Raw genomic sequence first — 19,041 nt, 5'->3', positions numbered from 1 at the left:
TTTCTCTAGTTATAACATCTAACAGTCTTTTTAATAGGAGAAGTAGCAGGAGAACATATTAGGACCGAGTTGATATAAGAGTAGAGAGACGCCTTGGAGCAACACAATGTATTAAGTAAATGAAATCCCGAACAATCTTAATCTCAGGAAGCAGCTAATGGGTGTCATTTCTCTTAAATGGGGAATATAATTAAAGAGTTCATTACTGTAATGAGTTTTAGTGGAGTGCAGTTGCACAGAAACTATCAGGCGTGCTGGACAAGACGAGTCATCACAGATTCAGAAAGAAAATAACTCAGGAGAGCTGAGGGAGTGGGAATGGGTGGTAAATCCGTTTTCTTTCCAAATATAATGTAAATGGAAGACTGTTAATCAGTTTAATGTTAGCAACTGATGATATTTAGCAAAGAGTGGACACTTTTTAGGACCCGTTTTAGGCCAACACCTACCTTATCTCTCGCCCGGAATGTGAAGAATTTTGGGAATTCTCTCTGTGAATAAAATTTTTGATAAAAACATACATTAGTAGAAGCATTCAAACTTAATAGCAGGTGAAAAGGCATAGTCTGGTTCTAGCTTTCACTACTCCGCAGCGAACAAGTCTGCTGTGTTCCTAATGCGGCGCATTGATGTTTTCTCGCTATAATTTATCAGCCAAACAATCAGTGTGTTCACAAAAGCAGCAAGTTATCATTGGTGCACTGACAAGCCACATATACATGCAGCACTTGCTATGCTGATGAATAAAATATCTTCTTCCCTCAGAGACATGTGATCTTCTGAATAATGCCTGGTAGCACTGTTTGACACTATCAGATGAAGCGTCCCACTTGCCAAAACAATGCCTGGGCGACTGGAGATGTTCTTATCAACTCGCAGCCGACCTGATCATGAGAGAGCTGCAAACCTCCAAAGACATGATTTGGCGCCACGATTAAACATCGCTTCTATTTAACATTATAGATTTATAGAAAACATATATATTTTACAATGCGAGACCCAGGCATGAATATATACATCACATAGGATGGAAAACTAGCGGAATACCCTCTATGTAAGATGTGGCAGCTAGCGTGATTGGGCTCTTGTTATACCTCTACAAAAAGACAAAAAAAAAAAAAAACAGAGGTTGAAAACATGCAAATCTTTTCAAATTCAATCCAAATTGACAAACAAGAAGAGAAGGATACATGGTTTCCTTTTTATATAAATGTAGATTCATCAGCATAGATAGGAACCAACCAAAAGAGGTGGTTCTCTGCCAAGATGAAACCAAAAGTTTGGCCTACATGGAAACTTCTATACGAGACTGAAAACTTAAGACTGCATATAACCCTGAACACTACGTCCACCCCCATGAAGCACAGTGGTGGATGCATTATGCTGTGGAGATGCTTTTCATTAGCATATATATGGAAAGTGGTCAGAGTAGATGGAAAGACATAGTACTGGAAAAATGACAACTTGTCTATTACAGGAGACTATTTAATGATGAATGTTTATTAGAATCAAGTTAGATTTGACATTAACTTGATTTTTAGTACTCTCTTCCTCAATAAAGGTGAGCAAGAACAAACCAGACTTCACTTGTCTCTCAGTACTTACATGAAACCTTTGGTCCACCTCACAGTTGACTTGTTTTCTGAAATCCTACCATCAAAAATGAACAAAAGCGAGGCATGCAGAAAGATACAGAGAAAGAGAGAAGGGAAGAGAAGCTAAATTTCAAATTATTAGTGTAATTACCACAGTAATGCAGTTCAATATAATTGTTTATAAAATACAAATAATTGCAGAAAGAAACATGCAAGACTTAGTACAATTGTTATATTCTGTGAGATGCCATTAAAACTGCTCAATTGGTGACATGCGAAGAAGCAGACAATGTACTTCATGGAAAAAATCAAAATTCCTACCTTCTGAGCTACTAGGAATGTCAGTCTTCGGATGCCGTGTTCAAAGAGCAACGATTTCTGAAATAAAACAATTTCTAGTTATATTTTTTTTGGGCATTTCAAATTCTACATGCTACTTTTGAAGTTGAGACAAAGACTTGTTCGTCAACAGAGCTAACCTTTGACTGGGTGAACTCCCGAAACATGGCTGCCAGGCCATCGTCGTCGATGTCGCTGTCCGTCTTTATCGCTACGTTCAGGATGTGGATAGGCTCTTCCTGGACACTCTGCATGATAAATTAAGCGGCATTTGTTTTGGATTACACAAATACCAATGTAAAGGTCAGTTACATGGCTGTGCTGGTCTCTAGTAATCACCTTGTTGTCCTCTTCACCATACAGGACAGGGTTGCCTCCATCAGGGAACATTGGACTTGCAGGGGGCGAGTCAGAAAAGCAGCTCAGGACATCATTAATGTTCCTGCAAGGAAACAAGAATCATAAAATGTATTTTATAAATGTTTAATTTATTTTTTCTCAGTGATACCAGGGGTAGAACATTTTCTTACAAAAAAAAAAGATTCTGACCTTGTAAACTCTTGGAAGGAGCGGAAAGAAACCATGGCTCCCATACGTTGACAGGGTGGTGTAAAAGACGTGTCCAGCAGGACATCACTTACACTGGCCACATGCATCATGCCGTAGTGATTCAGGTTGGATGAGAAGGACATCCTAATATGTAGACATAAGACAATGTTGAGGAAAAACCGCCAGTTTGGCAAAATTGAGGGTGAAGGTTATCCCGGTCCACCTTAAAAACCAACTCAGTTTTGATCCCTCTGTTTTCTGGCAGGTCTGTAAACCAAGTTACCATAATTTTAGAGATGCACTGAGAAATTGACTTGTGAATGGAATACGGTGAAAATCCAATATTTTTCTGTCCAGGAAACGCACCGCACTCTGGACACATTTACTGAGTGAAGAAGACTTTAACGCTGAAACAAGTCTGTGCTTCTACATTTTTCCCCACTTATAACATGGAAAAACATGTCCTCTTATAAGTGAAAAAAAAATGTTACTGAAACCAGAATTTTTCTTTTATCCATATTAAGGAATTCTTGACAAGCTCCTATATCTGGACTAGAAATTAGACAAAAATACTTGTTAAGATTTTGTGTTTTTGCGGTGTTATCATATTTAAAACTTGGATCGGTGCATCTCTAATTTCTATTACAGAAGAAGAAAGTCTCACATATAAGATACAAGGGACTTGAGTGGAAAAAAAAAAGCAAGAACAATTATCTTTCATGTAATTAATGTAACCGATACAGGCTGTGTCAGTTACATTAAAGGCAAGAAAATATACTTCTCATGTGACAAAGAAAAGTTAGATCCACCAGAAAGACCCTTTAGATTGTTTCCTTTCATTTGGTTAGGTTGTTAGTCAGTAGGTGATAAGAATATTTCCCAGACGCTGCACCAACTGTGATCACTGAAGACATTCTTGAATCTAACCTTTCTTCAGATTCCAAATCTTTCTTCTCAGCATTCTCATCCTTAGCTTCACTATCCTGGGATTTAAGCTCCTGTGGTTTTGGTTCCTGTGCTTTAGCATCCCAGGTCTTAAGATAGTCCAGGATAGGAGTGGCCATTTTCCTGACAGGGCAGTTAGAGGTTTTAGTATTGGATATTCTTACTGGTACCTGTTATTTCTCCTATAACTTTCTTTGTTATATAACATTGCGGACCATCTAAGCAAGGACTTGAAGGATTTGCGTAATAGTTTGGATTAAACACAATCTCTAACACACAAGCGTAAAAACATTTGCACAAATAAAGGCCAACCACTCTGCACTAAAAAAAATTGCATTAGTGTGTGCAAGTTGTTTTTTTGTTTTTTTTGTTAAAATGGTATGTGGTTTCTACTTCATCATGCAGCTAGCTAATCTACAATCAGTTTATGCGATAAAAAAGAATGTTCACAATACCTGTTGAGAGTTGGGATGTTCCCTCTGCAATCAAACAACATTGATTACAATGTGGTTAGTGTCAAGCATCAGCAGAAGAAGACAGTCAAGGTTGAGAAATGTGTGTGGGAAATGTCACCTTGGGTGTATTACAATCTAATGTTAACAAAAGAATCAAAAATTGGAAAAACAAAAAACAAAAACACATATCCCACTTCCTGACTGCTCCTTTTTAAAACATGCATAATGAGATGCTAAAAACCTCCTTTTTCTCAGGAGATGATCCTTTAACACACTCATGCCGTTGTGTCATCTAAAATTAAGTGCCAAACATAAAGGTTAATTCAGCCATGTCAGGTAAATATCATGCAACAAAATGAGAATAGAATAGCATAAGCAGGACATCTACAAATACAACCAGCAAAATCAAAGGGCAAAGCACAAAAAATATAAGCAACAAGGAGGGGGAGGAGCAAGCAAAAGTGTCAAAACATACAAAGCGAAAAATCAACCATCAAACCCAAAATCCAGCAAATCAAACATCTCTGTCATTAGAGTTTTTCTGTCATGTTTAACATAAACTATAATATATTTGCTTTGGTTTCTAATTTTAATGGAAAATCAGCACGCTTAGAAGTCAAATATGTGAATTTAGTTGCTTTCAGACATCACAAAATGTAAACATTAAACCACTTTAATTTGTGAGAAAGGATGAGGATAAAGGACACAATGGATGGCACATGGATGAAATGTTCACAAATCACTAAGAAACCATTAATTATAAGAGATTATATAAATTACCAAATATACAGTGTTCTTCACAAATATTTCAACCTCTTGACCTTTTTCAATTTTATCATATTCAAAACCACAAACTCCAATATATTTTGTCAGGATTTTATGTGATAAAATCCTACACAAAATAGTCTATAAATATGAAGCGAAAGGAAAATTTACAATTGCTTCATATTTTTATACAAATAAAAATCTGATCAAATTCACACCTATTCACCCTAGATGAAATCCAGTAAAGCTAACTGCTTAAAAAGGTCACATAATAATGTCCACTTTTACATAATTTACCCAAATTATGCAAAAGATATCAGTATCTAAAAGAGCAAATCTAGCTATAACTGAAGCAAAAAACGATTGTAAGGTTCAGGGGGACTTTATCGGTGCTACTTTGTTGTATAAAAGCCCACCAAAAAAATAAATAAATAAAAAATCAAAGAACATAAGTATTTTGAAAGAAACTGTACTGTATATTTATAATCAAATACATCGTAGTGCTACTAAGTAAGAGCAAGGAAGTAGAAAAATAATCCACAACTTTTGGAGATCACACTGGCATGTGTTACCTGTTAGGATGTGAGGTGGGAAGCATGAACTGGAACTCTACCACACATGTGTTGTCCTTCAGCTGTCGATGCTGAACGCTGTTGAGTTCATAGGCGATGTACGCTCTCCGGACGTACACCTGAGTTCAACCAAGACGAAGCCACAGTATGTGAAGCGCCTGTAAGTTTGTTGCGTTACCGCTACAGGGAAACGTGCTGTCGGACTGAGCTCATTGTTCGTCTCACCTCGAGGGCAGCCATCCTGACCACCTGATTACTGTGGTAGAAGAAGTTGGGCAGAACATCAAAGATGGACGTTTCCGAAAGGATGAGTTTCTACGAAAGAAGGAAAAATGTTGTGTGTTAACCCGTTTTGTTGGTGCAACAATGGAAAGGACAACCATCTTGTTTGCTACCTACCTGCAGGTTCTCAATGCAGAACTGGTGCCCATACATATCAATGGCAGACAGGAAAATGGACTCCACCTGGTTGTGTCGTAGCTCATAGGAGGGAAGGTGGGACGCTATCAGAACCTGGGTGAGGAAGATTAATGGGGTCCTTCAGGCATGTGACACACCACAATACTTCTTTACTTATCTTATGACATCTTGCAACAGCATATACCTTCATGCAGTTTTACCCTGGGAATTTGTCTGCGGCTATAGAGTGTGAAGCATGTAATTATCCATCTATGTCTAAATTCATACTCATTAAAAACTCCTGTCACTTTGTTGTCTCTGCTGCTGTAGTAGGCCTTTAGTGACACCTAGTGGCGAAGTAAGGCAATTGAAAAGTCCTGCTTTTTGCTCTCCCACATTCAAATTCCTGTTTGCTGCTTTCAGAATTTTGCGTGCTGTTGCTGTAGAAAAAGTGGAGCTGAGGGCGACATCTGACCTGCCGAGCGCGCAGAGCCACCTTGGCGTTTGTTGTCTTGCTGAGTTGAGTGAGCTCAGTCAAAATGGTCATCAGCTCATCTGTCAGAGTGGGATCACGACCACATAGCTGATCCTAAACACACAGCGTTAAAACATAAATTAATAAAATGTACATCTCTAGCCAACCAAATTTCATGTGAATGCATTATGAAATGGTAATAAACATTTTTATGCTACTTAATTTTTCTGAAAATACACATAAGGAAATAAAATAAATAGATTATATTCCATGTTTTTGGCTCTCGACATACAAAAAAAAAATAAAAATACGGCAGATATTTATTTACAGCATTTTCCCTTTAGTATTTATTTGCATCCAGTGTTGCATTCATTTTTCCACCAAGATCTTGTTTTAGTGATGGGAGAGTCTGATCAAAGATCTTTAAAACTGCAATATGTAATTTTTAAAATTTATTTCTTAAAACTGTCACTAGTCGTGAAGGAGACAGGTAAGCTATAGGGAACAAAACAAAACAAAAAAAGAATCAAGCTCCTCCGCCTGCTTCTTGTGGTCCTATTGCCATTTGCAGAAATTTGCCGCTCCTGGTCAGAAACATCCAATCAGAGTCAGGAGTAGGGTCTTGGCACTTTTATCACACTTCTGTACTTGCTGCAGCTGTGCTAATTTTGGAAAAGCAACATACGGTAACAGGGAAGCTGATGATATGCCGTCATTGCTAGCCACGCTAACTAGCCTGCATACATACATAAAACATATTTTTGGCATTTGCATGGAAATGAAGTCTCGTGCTCCCTGAACCCAATGAATCCTGGCGTTGTCATCTTGGAATATGACCATGACATCAGGGAAGATCAATATGACAACACGCAAATCTATTCACAGAAAGGCTGGACACTTACAATCAGCATAGTCACTAGCAGGTTCTTCTTGGTTACTTGTGCGTGGGAGAAAATGTAGTTGACGACATTGACCATGTCAACTTTGTTTTCCTCGCGAAGTGTAAACACGCACTTGTCGTAGTGTCCTGCAAAGAAACCGTCACACGGGGCAAATGAGATAAAAGTACTCCACCAAATGATAAGAGAAAGCCACTGCAACTCTTCAGAGGACATGGAACAAAATTCAAATTGACTCCGTTGTGTGTCATCTCACCGTTCTGGAACTGGATCTCTACTTTCAGGTACTGTCTGAGCAAGTCCATCACCACTGCTTTCATGTGGCCTCGGATGCCACTGCGATACCTGATGGAGACGAACAAACAAGTACAGCCTTGCGTAAAAAAAACAAAAAACAAATTCAAGAGTATGTAACATATTAAGCTGTCGGATACATGGCTTACTTCTGCACCAGCTGGACGATGCTTTGAGTGTTCATGAAGAACACTTCTCTCTCTGACTTCTTGTTGAGAGTAGCAGCGTGGCTGTCCAGGATGTTTGCAATCTGGAAACGATGGAGTGAGTATTTACTGCAGGCAGCAGAGACTCAAAAACTAAAGACTTGTTTTCCTATAGATTAGGATTAATTTCAAAGCAGGAATTGCAGCAATGTGTACATAGTTAAGCTGGTGTGATAAATGTGTACCTGCTGGCTGGGAAACTGGCACAGCACAGACGTTATATTGCTGGCATACTGAGCCATCTCCTTCTTAATAGACTTCTCCACAGCAGGAGGGATCCGGCCTGAAACACTGGTCATGATGTCTTGAAGCTCAAGAAGGGGCAAGGAGGGGTCACGCATTGTTTTCATGAGCCTTTCCACCCACTCTTTCAGCTGGGAGACACACATAGCACATTTTGGTTCGAATCTACCGTTGCGACAATTAATCTGAGCGTTCACTTGCATTTCCGCAAATTCTTACTTTAGCGCTGAAGAACGGCTCAGGAAGGCAGTACCCGTTCATGATGTGAACGAGATGATCCAGAGTGTTGTGGAAGACCCTGTGAAGCTTCTCCCCTCTCAGAGCCACAGCCTGGGTTGAAGGAAGCGTCCCTGTGTAGAGCTCCGCCTGCAGGTAAGAAACGTATCAAAACGCACCCTGTTGTCATGACCACACGCAGTCTAAAAGATATTTTTGGATGCATGAATTTAAGACTCTTTAAGGATGCACGTGTTCTGCCGTTTGAACAATAATTAGTCAGAGTGGAAAAGGACCTCATGCACACATTTAAGCATGCTGGAGGGTTTGTAATTGTTATACTGTCCTGTTAGTTGTTTGCTAACCATGTTGAAAACCTGGCCAAAGTCAGGTCTGTCTTTAAGTTTTCTAAAGACACAGCAGCATATTTGGGTCCTGACACACTGACACAGGGAGACGTCTCTTTTTTTTTATCAGATAATGGAGCCGTCATCTTTGTTGGCAGCATTGATTTACTGTCTCACTGATGTTCTGACTCCGGAATGATGTGTCAACACCTCAACAACCACTGTAGAATGTCTTCAATTTGCAGCAGAGTATAAATCTACACTCTTTAATCTGGACAGTTAATACATTCTAAACAAAATTGTTGACTTTGGTTTAAAAAAAAAACAAAAAAAAAAAAAAACACACACATTAATCCAAACTAAACAGACAGGTATTGCAAGCTTTGGAATTCTAAAATGCATGCTTGGGTATATTGCATCAGTCCAACCTGTTGCACTCTGGTGGGGTCATCCAGTTGCAGTTTGGCGATGACACAGCCAGGTTCCAACGCTGCTCCGGTCCTCTTCACATAATGAATACAACCAGATTCTGCAGCAGTGAGGGTCATTACCATCTTCATCACCTGAAATTCACAGAAACATTTACAGCTTGAAGTAGCTTCAGTCTTTCTTGGTTTCCTCATGCTTTGGATGGACACTTTACCTCTATTTCTGCAAAGCACTGTCCAGCAAACACATGTCCACCATCCTCTATCGAGTACTGAATGAGTTTTCCTGCTGAGGGGGATCGCAGCAGCGACGGATCATTTTCCTTTTCAAAAACACAAGTCTTGTTCCCGATCGTAATCCGATACCTAAGTAAGAAGAGACCCTTTACTTTATCATGTTTTAAATCTATAACATGCTGTATTTTCTTAAGAAAAAAAAGAACAAGTGACCACTTAATGTCGTAAAAATAATAATTATGTACAGTCTTACCTATCCACCTCTTCCTTCATGTATGTAGTGTAGCTGCTTCCATCATAAGACAGCAAAAGACCTCCATCACTGAGACGATGAACGTCCACCTCCGCTAAAGAGCTGTTCATGATCACAACGTACGAGTTGGGAGACTGCCGTGTCACTTTCAGGACGTACTTTGTGCCTTCGTAGATCAGCTCCACGTCCACGGTGTTCTGTAGTGTGTGCGCTGGCAGCACTTGGCCCCTGATGAAAGAGGACAAAGGCTCGTCGTTTCCCCAACGAGAATGTTTCATTTCTTAAAAGTTCATTCTGGCCGTATCTATTTACCTTTCAAGAGAATGCAAAAAGTTGGAGACGCTGTTCCTCAGATTGACGTCTGCCACATGAAGAGCCCCGCTCACAATGCCAAGCATGGTATCAGGACGCTCGGCCTGCATGCAACAAGTTCTGTACTGCTCAGTCATGAAAATCTTAATCAGTGAGTGCTAAGGAGATGAGTTTGACCAATATCTACGACACTGATGTGGATTTATGTTTCAGCCCTGCGACTTGATTTATTTTCTGCACGACCAGTAGGTGGCGACGGCTTCATACCTGCATCTTCTCTGAAATGAGTCGGTCCAGCCAGCCTGTATCGATGGTGTTATGCTGAAAGCTCTCGGTCTCCAGCAGCTTAATGAGGTATTCGACTGTTGTTCTAAAGTCTCCTCTGATGGACAGCTCCTTGAGAGCAACCACCATGTTGCTGAGAAAAAATCAAAATCAGATTAGGAAGACGTTCTTTCCTTGCAATTAACCAAAACCCACCACACTTAAATGTGCTGATTAAAGGGGTCTCCCATTGCAAATAAAATAAGGTTAATTTTTCAACTGTGTGGAGACTAAACCATGTGCAATTACAGCTCCACATGTCGTAATGTTCTTTATTTTTATTAATCCAAAGGGAGCCTCTTACTAATTTGCTTAGCTAAATCCAAGTGGGGGGTGTCTTTTTAGCAGTGGTGGTGTTTTAATGTTAACTCACGAGATAGCTTCTTCACGATTCTCTCCCCAAGAGAAGCAGTGTCCAAACTGGGAGTCGGCAAACTCGTGCAGGCCTCCTGCTGCTGCGACGCTGAAGTAACCCCACACATTCTTGTTGCTCCGGAAGTTCAGCTCCTGCACCGTCCCGGAGCTTGGTTTGAAACCCTGCAATTGCACAGAGACATAAAAGACACACTATAATTTACCTTTAAAAGGCAAAATGTTCACAAACTGAAAACAACTAAAGAAGAGAAACTGCATTTATTTGGTTGTGAGAAGAGAATCAGCGTCGTACCTCATCGGGGTTTTCGCTGGTGATGCGCGCCGCGATGACATGTCCCTGTGGGCACGGTGTGTTTGACAGAGACTCAAAGTCAATAGGAGTGTCTCCCCAAGGCTGGACTCCATAGAGCATCCGGATGTCTTTGATCCGATGAAGAGGAATCCCCATCGCAATCTGAACAAAAGTTCATGTTCATGCCAAATAATTAGCTTGGAAGACTATGACAGGTTCAATAAGTGAACTTTTTACATTTTGTCATGTTACAAACACAAACTTCGTCTGAATTTTGAAATTGACAAATTATTGCATAATTGTAAAGTGGGGGGTGAGGGGAAAGAAGTCATGATTTTCAAAATGTTTGAATCGAATCCAGTGTAAACTAATACAAAGTCACATAATTGAAACATGGCATCATCATGAACATCTTCAATAGGCTTGGTCAGAGGTAATAAGAACATGGACGGTGCTAAATAAAAGGAAATCATGGAAGAGAGCAAGTTAGGAGCTGCAAAACTCTTGAGACACAGGCAGAGGTTTAAAATAGAATAGAATGAAATAGAGATACCTTTTAATGTCCCACATTGGGGAAATCAAGGTGATTCACAATCATGCCTTTCCTTGTGTTGCACATCACACCGAATCAAAATAAACTACAAGTTTGGCGTCATATGACAAAAAGTGAAATGTTTAAGAGATATGAATACTTTTCAAGGTACAGTGACCTGAATGATGCACATTAGCCTTTCCATAGCATGGATACGAGGATCAAATTTTCAGTTTACAAGACAATGTCAGTCATTTCCCAGTGGGACAGAGAGGGTGGTCACTCATCCTCCCACAAAGACACTCAATCAGCTCGACCAGAAAGCTTTCCCAGTCTTTCTGCTTCACTGCCTCTGACCTATTTATGCAGAACAGACCTCATGACCTAATGCTGCTACAACCCCTGGATCTGCCACACTGTCTCTGCAAATTGCCTCTTTTTTTTTTTTTCAGATGGTATCCAAGGAAACAAAGGGGGGGTGGGAAGGGAAGGGAGCATCAAAGCTGTGATAACAGGGGAGCATGCAAACTTGCAGGGTTTTTTGCAAGACTTACTGACCTGCATTTGAGCAGCAGGCAAGTTGACATCAGCCACCATCTCAGTGCAGGGGTGCTCCACCTGCAGACGGGGGTTGAGCTCCAGGAAGTAGAAACTGCCGTCCTGGCTGTAGAGGTACTCCACAGTTCCTGCGCTGACGTAACCGACCATCTTAGCCAGCCGCACAGCGCACTGCGGAAAACATAAATGAGCAAAACAAATAAATTGAGGCTTAAATCCAATCATATTCATGCTTAAAAATCTCACAAGTTCAACTAAACCTTTTCCATATCCTCAAACACGTCCGAGGTGGCTATGGTGGCCGGAGCCTCCTCTATGATTTTCTGGTGACGGCGCTGCACAGAACAGTCTCTGCCGAATAAGGAAATGGCATTCCCATACTGATCCGCCAAAATCTGCACCTCTAAGTGACGGGCGTGCTTGGCTAGCTGCATGACAAAGATAGGCGATCCTGGAACTTCAGCCTGGACCTAGACAGCCGGAGGGAGAGTGTGATCCTGATTAGGTGAAACAAAACACCCGTCGGCTTAAAATTAGCCATGTAAATGAATGCTTACCTGTCTGAAGAGGTTAGGGAAGTCATCAGCGCAGTTGACTTTACGGATACCTTTTCCTCCACCGCCCTCTGAGGCTTTCACCATTATTGGATAGCCAATCTTCTCTGCGGCCTGGAAATAGGAGACGGGAGTTTTAAAAAACCCTTTGACCCCGCACTACCTCTGCACAGATAAAACGACTCTTACTTTGAGACCCTCTTCTACATCCTGGATGCAGCCGCACTCATACAGCTCGTTAGGTACATTGATGATTTTCTTCTTTTGATTGTTTTCTGACCATTCCACTGTCAGCCCTTAAAATATAAAGGCAAACAGCTAACGTGAAACCATAAACAGCCTTAAAACACCAGTAAGATACAGGGAAATGAGCTGAAAGAGTAGCAGTTCTTTTCCTACAATCAGTGAAAAACATCTATAATCGTTGCAGGGTCACACTGTCAACACCCTTCAGTGTGGAAGATTTTACAAAGTGAAGAAAACTCAGTTCACTACTTTTAGAGTGAGCTAAAGAAAATCTTTTTAACAGTATAAAAAGGAATAAAATCATTTAGCTACCTGTTCCACTCCAGGGTAAAGTTGGAATTCCGGCAGTCTGAGCTACAATGGAAGAGGCAATCTTGTCTCCAAGAGCCCACATAGCTTGACTTGGAGGACCTAAAAAAGAACGTACATGTCAAGGAAATCCGAACAAACAAAAGTGGATGGAAAAATGTAGGAAAAATCAGAAACCCAAATCTCCTTTACCCATGAAAGCAATGCCATGCTTGTGAAGGAGCTCTGGGAGTTTTGGGTTCTCTGAGGCGTGACCCCATCCTGCCCACACAGCCTGCAACATGTAAATGAACAACAGTGACAAAAGAGACACAGCTAAAAGGAAAATCATTAGTTAAGTGTGAAAAAATAAAAATAAAAATCAGCACACTCATTGTACCTGAACAGGTATGCGCTTTGCAATGTCAAGAATGAGCTCGACATTGGCATAGTTGTTGTTGTTAGTTCCTCCAGGTACAGGCACGTAATGGTCAGCCATTTTGATGTATTCTGGGAAATACAAAATACCTGATTTGTGAAATAACTCAAAAGTACAAGTCAAACGAGTTGAATGCAAGCTACTTCCTGGTCGCTAACTGCACTCATTCCATTGCAAAAAGGTAACCATCAAGACTAGATGCAAAGATTACTGCTAAAACTGGATTAACATGCATGTGTAAACATGCAAATCTGGTTCTTACTGAATCATTTTGTTGGACAGACATCAAATTCAGTGTTTAAGGAATCTGTCTACTAACTTCTTAATGATTCAAGGTTATAACCTATAACTACTGGGCTTCAACTATTGACTAGCTCCATGTGAGCAAAAAAGAAAAAAAAAAACACAACTAAGAGGATGCTGACCTGCATTGGCTTTCAGGTCTTCTGGGGTCACCATGACAACAAACCGAATTGCCCTTTCATTGCGGAACATCTCGTAGGCCCAGCGGCGGATGGAGCGCATGCATTTGACTGCAGCAATGCCGTTGTTGGCAATCAGCACCTGAATGAGCAAAAATATTTTGATAACTAAGGTTTATTTTGTCTGTGAGATGAAAACAAAGAAAGTGATGGAATGAAAATGTTGTACGTTTAAGTAGATTCTTTAAAAAGTTGTCATAGTGACTGAACTTTTTCACATTACGAGCAAAAACTTTAGAAGATTTTTGTTTGGATATCTGGCAGGTATGCCTAAAGTAACTGTGAGGAAAAGAAGCAATAGGTTGTTTCTTTTGTTTTTTTATAAGAGTATCACAGTTCAGTTCTGAGAATTTGTTAGATAAGGAAAGAATGCTACATAAAGACCAGCATGCAGTTGGTTACAAACCTAGTAGGTGACACAGCAAATATACAGAAGAAAAATACACAAACTGCGGTGTTAAGCAAACACTGCACATCTCTGTGAACAGACCATCCCTACATGTTGTGGTGGCAGCATTATGTTGTAGGGATGTTTTTAAAAGTCGGACATGTATTGGGCGATATTTACTTGTCCACAGCCATTTTTTTTTCTGATTGACAATGTCTCCAACACCCCAACATACCATTAACTGTACTAGGATCTTAAAAAAAATAAATAAATCAGATTGTAGAGAGATTGAAAAAAATCTAAACACATGGTATTGAAGAGATGCAAATTATTGACTGGTGAATTTAAATGTTTCACGGCTGAGACAAAGAATTTTTAGGGGGATAATGACAAAACAAGGAGGGCTTCTGAATGAAGCTCCCTGTCAAAATAAGAACCTAAATTTTATCCCTGCACATGCATTATATGCTTTGTTTTTCTTACTTATACATGACAAACTGGAAACCAAGTGTCACATTTTCTTCCATTTCAAAACTTGGGGTTTCTTAGCATTGGTATATCAAAAAACAATCAAAACATAGTATATTACACTGAGATTTGTATAACATATGTAAAAGTTCAATTGTTCCAAGAGGCATGAAGACACTGAATAACTAGTTCTCAATTTTTTATTTTTTTAACAAGAGCACCAAATAACATGAATTACCTTTTCAATGACCTTGGTACCACCAAAGCGGGTGACAAATTCAGCAGGTGAAGCGACAGTGAAGTCCCGCTGAAGATCAATCCGCCTGCGATCTCTGCCTTGTTTCACCAAGTGGAGCCCTGACATGCTTGGTCTGTTTAAAAAAAACAAAAACGCAAGAAATACACAAAATCATAAACTAATACAGGCAAATCCTCAGTGTGCGCCTTTTGGGTACAAAAGAAATCTGCTTAAAGCCCAGCATGTAAGGGAGCACTCAGATCACCTCATTTTGATAAGAAACTTATCTGCGTTTGCAAATTGCTTGACTACTGTATCTCACACGTAATGGCTTCTAGGTGAGTTACACAAGCGCCTAGAAACGTCTGTGCTAAAAACCTGAAAAGCACTGGCAGGAAGGGAACACCAATGCGTCAGGGAAAGCATGACATGCAAAACAATAACTGGTATTCTTTTACCGGCATTAAAACACAGATGTGACAGCATGGGCTCAGCGAGATTTGTGAGTTTTAATAATCAGTCAGGCTAAGAGCTATGACAGATGCGTGGAGAATTGCTATCAGCTAGCGGGTGTGGCAGGACTGAGCTTGTACGGCTGGTTGCCTTTCTGTGGCCTGATCCTGACTGGTTGCATCACTGCAGCTGTAACGACATGAGGTGAATGGGTTTCAGCTAGTTTGACAGTTCGAGGGATCCCCATCCAGTGTTTCCAGTTGCATTTCTACAACTATTTCTAGAGTTTTCATCCTGCTGGCTGTGAGTTTGAATACTATTTAGAAATAAGTCTTGAGTGAAAAACTGTGAGAAAAAAAATTATCTCAACAAAAAAAAGATATATTCAGAAATTTTTTATTTACGTTTTTGGCACTCAACTGTGATTATTATGGTATTTGGACTTGCACAAAGTCAAAAAAAGCTTTTGTCTTTTTTTTCAGCAAATGTCCATCGGTGCTGAGCATCTCCTTCTGACTCCTGCTTAAAAGATTTCTGTGTGTGAGTACTTTACATGTTTTCCAAACCCACACTCAGAAATCTTTGTGCCGTCTCCTGAAAAACCATGCATACACACACACACAGTGTACACACAGAAACCCATGTGCAAATATGGAGACCGCATTTTTTCACATTTACTGTAAAAAGGCCTTATGCACGAATGGAAAAGTACAGCTATGCTCTAACTCACACTGGACCACACACATTCATTCCAAGGGGAGAAAGAGTTATGAATGAAGACAAACCTAAGAAAAAGTCAAACATAAATTCAGATTTTGATGCTAACCTTAAATTGTGCATGATGCCGTCAATGGAATCGAAACCCATCTCATTTGTGCTGTCGGAGCTACAGGAAGACGGTGACAGCGATCTGATCTCCTTGTCCTCCAGCGACCCGTCTACCCTCCCGTGGATTTCATCCTCGGAGTTCTCCTCCGATATGGAGCCCACCAGGAAGTGAGACTGCAAGGCCCCGACGGCCGGGTTCTTCTTGGCGGCACCGTCCTGCTCTGCCATGGCCGGCCAACGCGAGCAGGCTGCAAATACTGAAGATGGGGAGCAGCGCAGAGGCAGAATGAGTTATAAAGGAGGGTCAGAGTTCATAACATATCGCATCACATCAAGCCGGAGCATGGTGCTGTTTGTTAAATTGCAAAAGCGGATTGCATGAACGTAACTTTTATTGATATTGCAACACTTGGGTAACAGAAAGTGACCCAGATTCTAAACAGTACCTAGAATTATACATTTTATTAAACACACCACACTTGCATACAATGTATGTATAAAATGATTGCAATGCATTCAACTGTAGTTAGGAGACCAAAAATATTAGAGGCTCTAATTCAAACTAAATCAACTAAAACCTTGCCAATTAAGAATTGGCTTTTAAAACGTACAAAAGTGTGAAATGAACCTTAAAAAAATCTACAGTGGTACATATTCAAAACAGTTTTACATAAATACATAAAAAAATAAAACAAGCCCTTAATTTATGAGTTGGGTTCTACGTCACAAATACATACAAATTACCATTAAATACGCTTTTCCTCACGTGATAGTATAACCAACCACACACACACACACACACACACACACACACACACACACATACCAACATAATAGCAAACTAAACATGTGGATATCTTAACGACGCTTAATGCAAGTAAATGTAATGCTAAACTCCTCAGTAACCTTTTAGGTTTCTAAATTACCAAGTATGTCCGACTTAAAGTGAAATACCGAGCGGAGAAAACAAGCTCAACTCACTAACTGTTACCCCTCTTGTTTGTTTAAAGGGGGAAGGAACGTCTCTTAGGGCACACCTTACCTATCGATAAGTGCTTGCGGGACCAGAAAAACAAGCCGAACACAGCAGCCAGACAAACGGTAAAAGTGAGCCAGGGAAACATCACCAAATGACAACGACGGCTGCATTTAGCTTGCTATCTAACATAACTCCTCGTCAGATATAATAATATTACATAACTAAAGCTGACTCTTCATTAAAACCTCGCTTCGAGTTTACTTCACCTGGACAGCTAGCTGCTTCTACTATTACAGCAGGTAGAGACGAGAGGAGATGCTAATATGGCTAGCTCACAAGGCGACAGCTAAAGCTATTATAATGTGTTACAATGAACAGTGGTGCTGCCTGAACGCGAATCCTATAGCGTAAAACACCAGTCCCACAGCGTAGACTCTCTGTTAGAACATAATCTGGGATAATATCTAGTCGTCATGAAACCTACCGGTGGAGATAAACCGACACGTAATCCTGGAAAGGTTGACTGAATGAAATCAATAACTTAGCGGTTTCTTTCGGACATGTTTCTTCTGCAAACATTAAACAAAAAAAAAGAAGAAAGAAATCACATCATGGTGAGGTCACTCGGCTCTCGCAGCCGCTTCAACAGCAGAGAGTGGTGTGATGTGATGATGCGCAGGAAGGTTACTCCGGGACAATGACCTATGACAACTTCTTCCGCTGTAGAACTAGTTCCAACAGATAACGTTGCTCGCAACGGTTTTTCAATTTGGGGATATAATTAAAGTTCCTTTTTTTTAAAAAACCCAAAATATTTAAGCCTTATTTATTTTTTATAAGTATTTTTTAAAAGTATGACAATTAAATGTACTACTTATCAAAAACACAGAAAGAACATCAGTATTTTCATGAAGTGAGACCCTTAAAAACTAACCACAAATTAACTTACAAAAAACCTGCATCTTTGAAAATTTTTTCTCCTTTCTTGATGTCATAAAATATTGATTAATTTAAATTAAGTAAATAATCAGGGCGAACTACACTAAAATCAAGTCAAACCATAAAATATCTTAAAATATTAGCTAAAAAGTCAAACTCATCCTACCACTAATTTTAACTAAAATGCCGCTGTTTCTTGGTAAGCATCATTAAATGCAGTTTTATTTTACAAGTGTATAAAACTGTGCTTTGACTTCCCTGTCCCTGCTAAATAATTTCAGCAAACAAAATCAAACCTTCCCACAAACACTTGGAATTCTGGGACTGCTGTAACCTCAAAATTAAGAAGCAATACATCTCACAGGAAGTGCTCTAAATCTACACGGATTTTAGAAGCTAATCAAAAGTCTTATAATATAGTGGCCATTTATGTTGACAGTTTATTTTTTATTAACTTTTTGTGTAGCCCTTGGAAATTTATGTTTTGTAGTTATGGTAAATACTGTGATTTCATGCTTCATTCTTAAATCTCCTGACTGTAAATCAAACTTACTCTCTTTGGCTACGTTGCACATTTACACTAAGAACTGAAATTGTTATTGCTGATCTGAATGCCGACTTTTGAACTAAATAATGTATAATATCATCTGTGAAACTCACTTAATCTTTGCCGTTTTTGGATCCTCCAACTTATTATTGTTATTATTAATGTGAAACAGTGCAATGTTCTTAAACTGAACTGAGTTCTAAATAAGTCTGTACTTTCCATTATTCGAGTTGAGTATTTCATATCTGTTACAACTACATCTAGAAACGCTTCATCCATGGCGGACCAATCAAAATTCCAATGCTTTTGTAGGCGGGGTTAGAGCGGTGCACGAGGTGATGCACCCGGAAGAGCCGGACTGTCAACTGCCAATTGCACGTGCGTCGTGTGCCGGTGTGTTGTTATCTGGTTTCAGTCTCGAGCTAGGATCCACCGTTTTATCCTATGCTGGTTTATAAATTTACCTGCCGTTGACCAAACACGTCACAGTATTATGCCCAGGGAACCAAGTTATTTAACTTTTGTTTTTGTGAGGATCACGTCTCTAATGCCAAAAATATAAGAGAAATAAGCAAGAGAGAC

The 19,041-nt window shown here is 39.8% G+C and overlaps 1 protein-coding gene across 2 annotated transcripts in view; it reads right to left on the bottom strand.

The window, feature by feature from the left end:
- The window catches only part of LOC106914850 (acetyl-CoA carboxylase), a 36,755-nt gene extending 19,103 nt beyond the window's left edge, over nucleotides 1-17,652 (bottom strand). The window contains exons 1-35 of one of the 2 annotated variants that reach the window (XM_014981952.2): nucleotides 17,458-17,652; nucleotides 15,993-16,251; nucleotides 14,714-14,846; nucleotides 13,563-13,701; nucleotides 13,099-13,208; nucleotides 12,912-12,993; nucleotides 12,723-12,821; nucleotides 12,354-12,460; nucleotides 12,168-12,278; nucleotides 11,871-12,080; nucleotides 11,611-11,781; nucleotides 10,521-10,682; nucleotides 10,227-10,390; nucleotides 9,797-9,947; nucleotides 9,530-9,633; nucleotides 9,218-9,445; nucleotides 8,943-9,093; nucleotides 8,728-8,862; nucleotides 7,956-8,102; nucleotides 7,679-7,867; nucleotides 7,437-7,537; nucleotides 7,250-7,338; nucleotides 6,997-7,121; nucleotides 6,095-6,208; nucleotides 5,620-5,733; nucleotides 5,446-5,535; nucleotides 5,221-5,339; nucleotides 3,884-3,907; nucleotides 3,411-3,551; nucleotides 2,484-2,627; nucleotides 2,274-2,376; nucleotides 2,075-2,182; nucleotides 1,917-1,973; nucleotides 1,606-1,650; nucleotides 450-491 (exon numbers count right to left, since the gene is read on the bottom strand). In XM_014981952.2, coding sequence (XP_014837438.2) covers nucleotides 450-491; nucleotides 1,606-1,650; nucleotides 1,917-1,973; nucleotides 2,075-2,182; nucleotides 2,274-2,376; nucleotides 2,484-2,627; nucleotides 3,411-3,551; nucleotides 3,884-3,907; nucleotides 5,221-5,339; nucleotides 5,446-5,535; nucleotides 5,620-5,733; nucleotides 6,095-6,208; nucleotides 6,997-7,121; nucleotides 7,250-7,338; nucleotides 7,437-7,537; nucleotides 7,679-7,867; nucleotides 7,956-8,102; nucleotides 8,728-8,862; nucleotides 8,943-9,093; nucleotides 9,218-9,445; nucleotides 9,530-9,633; nucleotides 9,797-9,947; nucleotides 10,227-10,390; nucleotides 10,521-10,682; nucleotides 11,611-11,781; nucleotides 11,871-12,080; nucleotides 12,168-12,278; nucleotides 12,354-12,460; nucleotides 12,723-12,821; nucleotides 12,912-12,993; nucleotides 13,099-13,208; nucleotides 13,563-13,701; nucleotides 14,714-14,846; nucleotides 15,993-16,222 — 4,239 coding nt within the window. In that variant the 5' untranslated portion in view covers nucleotides 16,223-16,251; nucleotides 17,458-17,652. The remainder of the gene's footprint in view (nucleotides 1-449; nucleotides 492-1,605; nucleotides 1,651-1,916; nucleotides 1,974-2,074; nucleotides 2,183-2,273; nucleotides 2,377-2,483; nucleotides 2,628-3,410; nucleotides 3,552-3,883; nucleotides 3,908-5,220; nucleotides 5,340-5,445; nucleotides 5,536-5,619; nucleotides 5,734-6,094; nucleotides 6,209-6,996; nucleotides 7,122-7,249; nucleotides 7,339-7,436; nucleotides 7,538-7,678; nucleotides 7,868-7,955; nucleotides 8,103-8,727; nucleotides 8,863-8,942; nucleotides 9,094-9,217; nucleotides 9,446-9,529; nucleotides 9,634-9,796; nucleotides 9,948-10,226; nucleotides 10,391-10,520; nucleotides 10,683-11,610; nucleotides 11,782-11,870; nucleotides 12,081-12,167; nucleotides 12,279-12,353; nucleotides 12,461-12,722; nucleotides 12,822-12,911; nucleotides 12,994-13,098; nucleotides 13,209-13,562; nucleotides 13,702-14,713; nucleotides 14,847-15,992; nucleotides 16,252-17,457) is intronic. The other variant, XM_014981957.2, reaches the window with a different exon arrangement.
- Between the last annotated feature and the right edge of the window lie 1,389 nt (nucleotides 17,653-19,041).

This window comes from Poecilia mexicana, unplaced genomic scaffold (genome assembly GCF_051168715.1).
Source record: "Poecilia mexicana isolate PSO_F unplaced genomic scaffold, ASM5116871v1 scaffold_14, whole genome shotgun sequence".
In the NCBI taxonomy this organism is placed as follows: Eukaryota; Metazoa; Chordata; class Actinopteri; order Cyprinodontiformes; family Poeciliidae; genus Poecilia; species Poecilia mexicana.
Note: the sequence above shows the minus strand (reverse complement) of the source record. Positions and strands in the feature narration are given on the sequence as shown.